This window comes from Ammodytes marinus, assembly GCF_949987685.1.
Source record: "Ammodytes marinus genome assembly, chromosome: 24".
Lineage (NCBI taxonomy): Eukaryota > Metazoa > Chordata > Actinopteri > Uranoscopiformes > Ammodytidae > Ammodytes > Ammodytes marinus.
Window position 1 is genome coordinate 12,436,794 of NC_137228.1, and position 10,100 is coordinate 12,446,893.

At 40.5% G+C, this 10,100-nt stretch overlaps 1 protein-coding gene across 2 annotated transcripts in view; it reads right to left on the reverse strand.

The window, feature by feature from the left end:
- Positions 1–9,653, reverse strand: part of xirp2a (xin actin binding repeat containing 2a) — a 44,689-nt gene extending 35,036 nt beyond the window's left edge. For both annotated transcript variants that reach the window (XM_080053254.1, XM_080053253.1), the window contains exon 1: positions 9,250–9,653. In XM_080053254.1, coding sequence (XP_079909380.1) covers positions 9,250–9,459 — 210 coding nt within the window. In that variant the 5' untranslated portion in view covers positions 9,460–9,653. The remainder of the gene's footprint in view (positions 1–9,249) is intronic.
- Positions 9,654–10,100: the final 447 nt, after the last annotated feature.

Sequence of the window (10,100 nt, forward strand, 5' to 3'; positions counted from 1 at the left end):
CTGGGACAGAGAGGATTAACTAAAAGCCAGGCAACAAAACAGAATCACAGTGAAAAGGCTAGCAGGAGAACAACGGCAGCATAGATAGACTTTGAGATACAGGCAGAGGAAATAAAAAAGAGAGGACAGGCCGACCTGAAGCCCACAGGCAAACATGATTCTCATTCATGGTGATGAACAGAGCGGCAACAGATGGGGTATTTTCCTACTGAAGCTCTGCAGAACAGAAACCTGTCGTGATAGATGAGCAAAGGGCACGTACATATTGCAGCTCTGGTCACAGCTTGTGCTTCATTTCCCTCTGGCTGGTTTTATTTTTTAAATTTCTTTGAAACAGTCCGGTTGATGTGTTCTCATCCCGTGTTAGTGAAAAAAGATTATGCAACTTTAAGTCAAGAGTTGTCCCTCAGCTGTATTTGTGATTCTGTCCTGTCAAAATGTGTCTCTGCTTGACAAACAGTGCACCTTAGAAAAACAAAGGGTCCGCTTGTGGTGTAGTGGTTAAAGCGTCTTTTGTGGCACACTTAACACTAAAACAGGAGAGACTAAATGAATGTTGATGTTCCAACACAGCTAATATACTATGACAGCTTCCTCCATTTTGGACTCTCCGTCTATATCTTGCTTTTGACCAACAATGGAAGTTTGCACTTCAAATGTGACAAATTGTCTTTTTTAAATACTGGCTTAGACATTCGACATTCAAATCGTTTGTTGGTTCTATGAGTCATTTCCTAACTGGCACCTAAAAGCCAAACCTCACAGGGTGAAAACTTACGACCACAGCTGTCGACGGCTGGTCATCCAGCAGCTTCACTGAAGCAGTTATAGGTTATGACTAAACCTGCGGCTATTCTTAGCATTACTAGCACTCCTCATGGGAACGCTTTGCTAAAGCCAGGGGTTTAGGACAGTAGAGTGGCAACGTGGATATGTATTTCCAATTTTCAGTGAAGAGATTTTCAGTCAGATGCCCCTAAGTACTGCATGTACAGTGAAATTTGGCAGAAAATGACATGCTATTTGTCGTTGCCCTGAAGCTTTTAAAGCACCCTATTATATTCTGCTGGGAGGTTTGGGTGGTGTAGGGCACTACAGCAGCTAACTGCTTTGGCATAAGTATTTTGGTATATCAAATGATTGGTGTTAACAGAGAAATAATAAGACACGTTGGGCTGTGATGGCTGCACCATTCACCTGCATAATTATTATTCTTTGAAATTACAACCCAGCTTGCTATCGCCCAATAGTTTAGAAGGCCTGGTCACACCGGCATTTACAACTTCAAAATCAATTGGATTTGGACTTGATTTGGCATCATTTCTAACTTGGGTAAACTTTTTAAACTCATTTGTGCGGTTGACAAACAGCAAGCCATCTGAACAGTGTTGTGGGAGAGATCAAAAAGGTGGAAGCAACCGTTTACCATCCAGTTTTATTTAACCCTCCTCTGTTGCTGCTCTGTATTAAATGCTCCATAAAAGAGAAATGGTTTGCGGACAGTTATGTGTCTTTGGCGACCAATCTCACCGACTCCCCGTTGTGACAATGCCTTAACTATAAAGAGATAATATCCCTCCTGCTCACTCAACCAACCATACAAGTTTTTAGCCAGGGGTTTGTGTGCTTGACACTGAGTTTCCACAGGGTTAAGTGCCTTGCTCAAGGGACCCTGGAAGCTGTTAAAAAGAGAGGAGAGCAATTTAGCTCGCACAAATGGGTCCATTCATTTGCATAAAAAATGTGGGTTATAATTTCTCTTTAATTTTAAATCTTTTTAAATAAAAATTTGGAAGTATTGTTAATTGGAGAATAATATTGGAAAATAATTGATTAAAAGAAAACATGGATCACTTGTTAATCCACTCTGATCTGCTTTACCAGTTACAATATGAACTTGCTCTTTATTTCATATTCTCTCTTAGCGCTGATTCCCTTTGAGCCTCTATCACTCCCGACCAATCATTATATTTTCTATTCTCTGCCTTCCCCTCTCATGCACTCTCTCTCAGTCCTCTCTTTCACAATATGACTCTATGCTAGCTGAATGTAAATCACATTTCAGTCTCTTTCATCAGGCATGGAGCTCTCTTAATGTTTCAGTGAGCAATGCCAACAACATCACCAGGCACTACTATTTATATGTGGACTCTAAAGCGGCTCGGGATCCGGCTCTGTTTTCAGCCATCTCCCAAATATAAACTGAACCGCGGCACTGACGTTTGGCCGACATACCGAATGCCTACTTCATATTCTGGGGATTTAAGTCTATAATTGTGCAAATGTTGTAAGACGAGCTCACACTCAAGGCGAACTTTGAGTCACCTGAGCATACCGGATCTTATATTTAACAAAATGTGACATAGACAGTGTATCACTTTGTACCAGTCTGAAATGATTTAACGACCATTGGATTGATGGCGACAACATTTTGTACAGTGATGGTTCCAAAGGATGAATCCTACTGACTTAGATAATCCCCTGACTTTTCTTCTGGCACCACCATGAGAATAAAGTTTGGGTTCTTTAAGTGAAATTTCTCGATGGTGTTTGATGGATTGCCTTTACATTTACGCTAACGCTTTATTTAACAGGTCATTTATTTCTTAACAACTTCCCAGGGAGTTTACTGGAAAGACTTATGTAATTTGGTACCAATTCAATTATAGCGAAAATGGAAACGGTGCTCAATTGACTTTAAAATGAATAATTTGCTAGTGTACGCTATCTTTCCGTCTGTGCACCACCGGTCAGCTGAAGATGTAGAAATCTGTCAAAGAGCAAATATTCAACATGAATGAATATGTATGTGGGTTTACATGAAGTTAATTATGAACTCAACACAACTCATTTAACTCTTAACTAAACTACATAATAACAGAACTTAGAATTTACAATACAGGAAACGTCCTGGCATAATTTCTAGCATGGCTTTGTTTTCCATTAAACCCATTTAAAACTACTGCACCAAAATTTTACTTTTTAATTGGAATCTTAATCATTAGATGAATGAACATAACTTAAAATAAGTACCTCTACAGAACTTCAATATGGCCTCCTGTCCAATACATTTGTAAAAACTACTTTTGTGTTTACTGCTAATCTTTCTATGCTAAACAAGTAAAACCTTGTAGCATTGTCAGCAGTCGCATCAAGCTCAGAGCAAGTAAAGCATCACTGTGATGTTAGCATAGCTGTAGCCTCTTAAACTGTAAACTGACTGATCTTTGAGCTGTTTTTCTCTTCTCCAGTCTCAAGGTTTAATGATTGAGCTTTTGTTTAAGAAACACAGCCACATACATTTGCATTGGAAACCATTTTTAGAGAATAGTGCTTAGTCTTCTTCTGCTACGACAACAATGAATGGCAGAAATGGGACATGGCGCCGTGCTGCCCTTGCAATGACAAAGTGCCATAATAAATGAAGGAACCCTTGAGGTCTTTGGCAAATGACTGTACGCATATGCTTTTGTGGGGCAGCCTGTGCCAAACTGCATTTCAGAAAAAGCCAATCTGAGTCTCTCACACAAAAATCTGTAGTATGGAGAAAAGGGCCCTGAGATATGCATTCAACCCCCGCTATGGGAATGAATGGATTATCATCAGTTTGGAGTGAATAATATGCAAATGCTACCAGAAAAGCCATTTGGGAAACGAAAGGGCTGTCTTAAACATTGATAGCAATACAGAGCAGACTTTTATGTACGTTTCAATTTGCCAAATCCATACACACAACAAAACGCTAGGTAGGCAAATGACTCATTGAGTTATTAGAATGAGTGTGATGAAGAGGGGAGTTCCAGCGCTGTTTGGCCCACCACGTAACACTGCAACTATTTTCAGAGCCAAAGCGGGCAAGCAACAAGTCGTCATCATACAACACACTAAGAATGCGTCACACTTACACATGCACTGACATACACACGTATCCGCTGCCAGCTCTATTAAAAGATCTGTGAAACTGAGACGAAAGAGATGCCTGGTAAAAGTTAATGGAATTTTTACGAGCTCAATGGACTTGATGAGGACGCCGGTGTCCTCATCAAGTCTGGATCAATTTCTCGGAGACACATTGTGGCTTTTAGTTTATTTAACATTTAATTAAGTGCGTTTAGGAGCGGCGGTGCATAGTGATTGATTTCCCTTTTTTATTTTTTATTTTGTGTGGGGAGGAAAATGGCTGGCCATTAGCCAAAAGGCTGTCTCATTCTCGTCTTTCAGCATGTCGTTTGACACTTTTAGAGTACCATTTACAACACGGCGGAGAGGCAGAAATGTACACTTTCTTTGCATATGGGCCAGAGAAAGATGAAAAAAAAACTATAGAAACAGACTGTATTTCATTTTCCTTTATTTAACCTCGAAAGATCAATTGAGGGGTGACCCTCTTTTACAATGACGTCGAGTTTGTACAGATACACAATATACAATGAGAATACATAACAAGTTTACACACACACACACACACAGACAACAACAATTTAAAACATTCAGATCAATTGAATGAAAGAGACAATAGCCTAATTAAAACAGTTACAAGTGTAAAAATAATAATTTTAAATTGGTTAACAGTTATGAGTGTATTTATTTTAATTGTATGTTGTAGGCTGTTCCAGGAGTCAGGGGCACTATGGCTAAAAGCGGTTTTACCAAGCTCAGACAGGGCATAGGGAACATATAACATGAGCATGTCAGTTGAGCGGGTTTGATAAAGCCCATCTGAAATAAGCAGCATTTCTGTCAAATAGAGTGGTAGCTTTCCAGTCAGAGCTTTATATATAAAAATATGCCAATGTGCATCACGTCTCTCCTTAAGGGAGGACCAGCCAACCTTTTCATATAAAACACAATGGTGTGTATCATAAGCATCTCCTTTAATGAATCTCAAAGCAGAATGAAATACAGAGTCTAGGAGTTTAAGGCATGAACGAGATGCATGCCGATAAACCACATCACCGTAATCAAGGACAGACATAAAAACTGCCTCAATAATCCTTTTCCTACTGAACAACGGGAAGGTGGCTTTATTCCTATAAAAATATCCAATCTTTTGTCGCAGAAAAAGTCTAATGCATTCTCAAATTGGTGCCATTTTTGAACTGATTGCTGACTTTTTTTAAAAAAAACATGTTATGAAAGCTACAAAATTGGGCAACGGAAAGAAAATTAGCAATCTCTTTCCAGTCCATTCAGCCAGACATCCAAAATAACATGCGAGTGAGTCATTGGCAGTGGCGACACATAGAAGTTATGAAAATAAAAACCAAGGTCACATTTCAGTCCTCTTGTGCCGCTGTCTGATTTGACCATAGACAACTTGTTCAGAGTCAGAATGCACATGAGCCCTCTATCTAAAAAAAGTAACCATGTTAAACCGTTACCAGGTGTAACAATCTGTATCACATGGTATGAAATCCTTTCAAATTCTTATGCTGTGTTAAATTTACCTAACAAAGCAGAACTAGATATTTCCCCCAATTATGCAAATCCAGATAATCTGACAGCCTCATACACAAGAGAGAAGGCACCAGACACCTCCTGGCATTAAGAATCAACTCCAATTAGCACCAGGTGATTAGTAATTGTCTCACTGTGATAAACCTTTGATTGACGGCACACAATTTATCCTCCATCTCGCATGCTTCATTTTTATACAGTGACAGTGTTTTTTTAACATCAGCTTGTTCTCTCAAGCTCACAGATGCTACACTACCACCCACTGGCCTAGAGCGGCCATCACAACTTGAATGTATGCCAAGTCAGGTCATGAGGGTTTGATACATTTAAGTCACGCAACCATTAATTTATGCTCCAAACATTTTTAAAGATTATATTTTGATCATTTTCAAGCTTTATTAGATAGTACAGAGTTGAAATGGGGAGACAGAGAGAGAGAGAGAGGGGATGACCTGAAGTAAAGGTCCACGGGTCGGACTCGAACCCACGACCACTGCATCGAAGCCGGAGCCAATATGGTACACACTCTATCCACTACGCCACCGGAGGGCCCCGCTCCAAACATTTTTAATGAGCTAGAACAGAATAATTGAATGCTTTCTAAAGTGCAAATGTTCAACATTCTTGATTTGTGACCTACTTTTTGTGGATATTTGCATGCATGTCAGATACTCAACATTTGTGTGTGTGTGTGTGTGTGTGTGTGTGTGTGTGTGTGTGTGTGTGTGTGTGTGTATTTGTTTTGTTTCAAAGGTTTTTTTATTCATCAAAAGATTTGCAAAGCAAATACAGTACAATGATTTAGTTTTTCCCCTTTTTTCTTCCCCCAAACACACCCCGCCCATATCCCACCCCCCCCCCCCCACCCAACCATGTGTGTATTTGTTTTTGCGTGTGCTTGTGTGTTCTTCCCTGTGTCCAAATGCATGACCAGAAGGTCAAACAGATGTTGCAAACACAATCCCCGTGTCCCTCGAGTACTGGGCCGCGTTGCGCTATTTGCACTGGAGATAAACCGTTATTGCATCACTTCACATCTGCGGACTGTCCTTGCCTCAGCTGAGCGACCACCTGGGAATCCATCACTCATTGTTATGGCTGGCCATCCAATGACATTTTTTTAAATAAATTAAATGGGGCACAAAGAAAAACACAGTGCATCATCAAATATTAAGCTCAGAATTACAGATGACCTGGAGACAAGGTCATGTTTTGTAAGGAAAGGGCTGCATCACTCTAGTCCCCTCCTCTCTCTGGGAGTCTGGGAACAGTGCCAGCACGCTCCATTAACACTGACTATAGGCTTTTCTCTCTCAAGGAAAGATAGGAAGTCACTATAAGCACTCGTTAGAGTCAATGCCAAGATACAGCATGTGTTGCAATGCCGGTATGTGACTTCCAGACATTTGGACCAGCTGCACAGCTGTTCTCTTGAAAAAGAATGTAAATAAATGAACTTTCTCTCGCCCCCTCTGTCTGATGAACGAGGGTTCAATTTGGAAGTAGAAGAATACAAATGTCAAAATTGAATCTAATGGAAATGATTTGTTCAGCAGCAACGTTGATTATCTTTTATATGTCAACAGGAAAAGGTCAACATCTACAATGTTATCAGGTTCCCCAAATGATGACGATAGCAGAATTAATGCCAGGGTGAGGGCACTACCATACCTTGCATACTAATACATTTGAAGTCAACTGTCGACTTAATATGTGCTAAATATGAACTATGAAGCTTAAACCAAACACTAGAACACCTCAGAACCAAACACCCACACAACTGCAGCATGAATATGTTATATATAACATATTCATGCTGCAGTTGCGTGGGTCAACAAAACAACATTCCTTTACACAAGCAAACATTTCCTATTTTCTAGCAACAATGTCAATGTTCATTTATGTGCTAGTAGTTATATTCAACCAATCCATCGTATCCCTCTATCCTAGCACAGTCAGATGCTGAGGAGCTCCACCTAAACCAAAAATGTGCCCAGAAAAAATCAAACATGACCTGAAAGATGCAAAAACACCTCATATAACTGGGTCTGTGTAAAATGTGTGTCACAACTAATGACCTCTTTTCATATTAGAGCCATTTGATCCATTATTCATTTATATATATTTACTATAGCAGCTTTAACAAGTCACACACTCACTACACAAAGACTGACACATACCCTTGTGGTCAACAGCCATGATGATATCAGCTCTTATCTCTGGAGACTGCTATGGCTCAACACAGTAGCCCAAACACATGTCTGATGACATACATAAGCCTTAACAGCTGGGCTGAAAGGCAAAAGAGAACGTCCAAAGCAGCCAGGTTTGACTCTTTGTTTCAGTGTTGTGGATCATTAACCACAGTAATCTGTGAAATGTTTTCATCTTGGGAGCCAGATGTGATTCCATTCTAACAGAACGTCTGTGGCCCGATGGTGAAACTTCTCACTGCTTCCAGCACGTACCAATTACAGGGTTATTTTTAAAACGCTGCCTAACCATAAAGCTACTCAAAATAATTCTAAAATGACAGGGTGTCGAATATCAGCAACCCTGTGGCACTGCACAGATGCAGCTGGTGTGTACCCGTGCCACCAGTCGGCACTGCCACACTGAAAACTACATTGCCCGAAACAGGCCTTTCAGAGTTTTGGATCCTATGATGGGAAAAAGATTTCCATGCTCCATCATTGGGCTCGTTGTCCTTGGAAATTTTTCTGAGGGGGTAGATTTGATGTCGCAGCGAAAAGTAGGTCATGTGGGCCTTTTGCTCTCATCATCAGAGGCAGGGTAAATGGGAGGTTTTCTCCTAATGACCCTCTTCACTTCCAACAGACTTAGATTTTCCTCTCGGAGAAGCCAGCTGAGATGGAAAATACAAAGCGGGAGATAGAAGGCCACCCTCCTCTTTGGCAAGGAGTACTGGAATTATTTATTTTTTACCGAAATTTGGGAAAAAAACTTTAAATAGATAGAAAGAGATAAGCAACAACCCCTAATGTCTTCAGTCTTTCTCCTTGAACTAGCCACTAGTCATCACATACAAAGAAACCATAGCTTGCAACTAGTGTGAAGTTTCACCACTTGGAAACTAGATCTATTTTGCCTGAGGCTTAACCTCACAGTCATGCCGCCACCAGTAGCTCGTGGCCTTACATTTTCAAGTTTTTTTTGAAGGTTGCAAAAGCTTTTCAATTTGTGGAGCTGCATTAAACCCATCCATCTACCTTACACGTTCAACATGAAGTGCAATGGCTAAACACTCAGTTTACCTGAAAAAAAGTGGAATTTCATTGCACTAAAATTGCTAAAACAAAGACAAAATAAGAAAATGCCAGGGTTCCCACACATTTTAAAACTATTTCATGACATTTCCCCCAATTTCCATAATCATAATCATAATCAGATTCTATTCTATTTAGGCCTGTTTCACATTCGTACAGCTCAATAATCAAACTCTTACCACTTTTCTCTTGAGCCATGTGTTATATTTGTCATTTAAAAGCCATACATTATTAAACACGGACAACTCAGACATTCTTGTGGATAAGCAAACAAGCAAGATTTTATATAATAGTAATACTATTTACTATTTCGTATAACGTTAGACATGTTTATGGATTTTTTATGAACATGGTTTAAACTAACGGAAACAAGTGTCAATTCAAAACTTTTCCTAAAGATTCAGTTCATTCCAAACCTTTTCCAAAGTTTTTTCAAATTTCATAATTTTTCCAGGAATTTCAGTGACCGTGGGGACCCTTCAAATGCACAGCGGTGGTTACTCACTGTGTTGGCGGCAGCGGGCTTCTCAAACATCCTCTTAAGGCTTTGGAGTGGGATGTCAAACCTCTCGATCCTCTTAGCTGCCTTCAGGTCCTCGTCTGATGCCTCTACCTGTGACTGTGAGCCAGAGCAGGGACTACGGGAAACAAAGCCCGAGGTCGCCGACACCGCGCTCGTTTCAACCTCCTCTCCATTTCCTGATTGAATTTCCATTGTTGTAGGGAAACCGTATCTCCCCCACTCCCCACCCTTCCGCCTCTTTCCCTTCAGGGCTGCTGCTTTGAGGAGGGAAGTTCTATTGTAGTGTGGAGGTGGTGGTGGACCAGGAACGCTGAGGAAGTGAGGGACTTCTGAGAAAGGGAGAAAAATGCAGATGGAGATTCAGGAGTTGTTGGTTTTTTAACCTCTCTCTGTCTGGGAGGCTCTTTGGGACTGTGCAGGCGGAGGAAGGCTGGAGGAAAGAGGAGGAGGAAGAAAAAGGAAAATAGTTCAGAGGGAACCTTTTTTCCCCGCTCTCCCATGCCCTGTAATTACTTGTATACACAGAAGCTGATATAGGCTCACATGTGGGCTCAGAAAAGCAGGCCAAAGGAGTGACGACAAAGTAGAAAGTTTTACTGATTCTGTGAGGTTCAACCCTACTGCTCTGTTTCCTGGATAATCTTGGTTCTTTTGGACACATCGAAAACGTGCTTGACATTGTTGACATTTACTTATTTTACGATAATTGATTACACATATAATTATGTCTTGGTAACATATTCCAATGTCTTGTTTCAGGACTTTAAAACGTGGATTTGTAAGTGCCCGGTCCATGATGACTGTACCTTTGTCACAGCACCACCCTTTCTGAA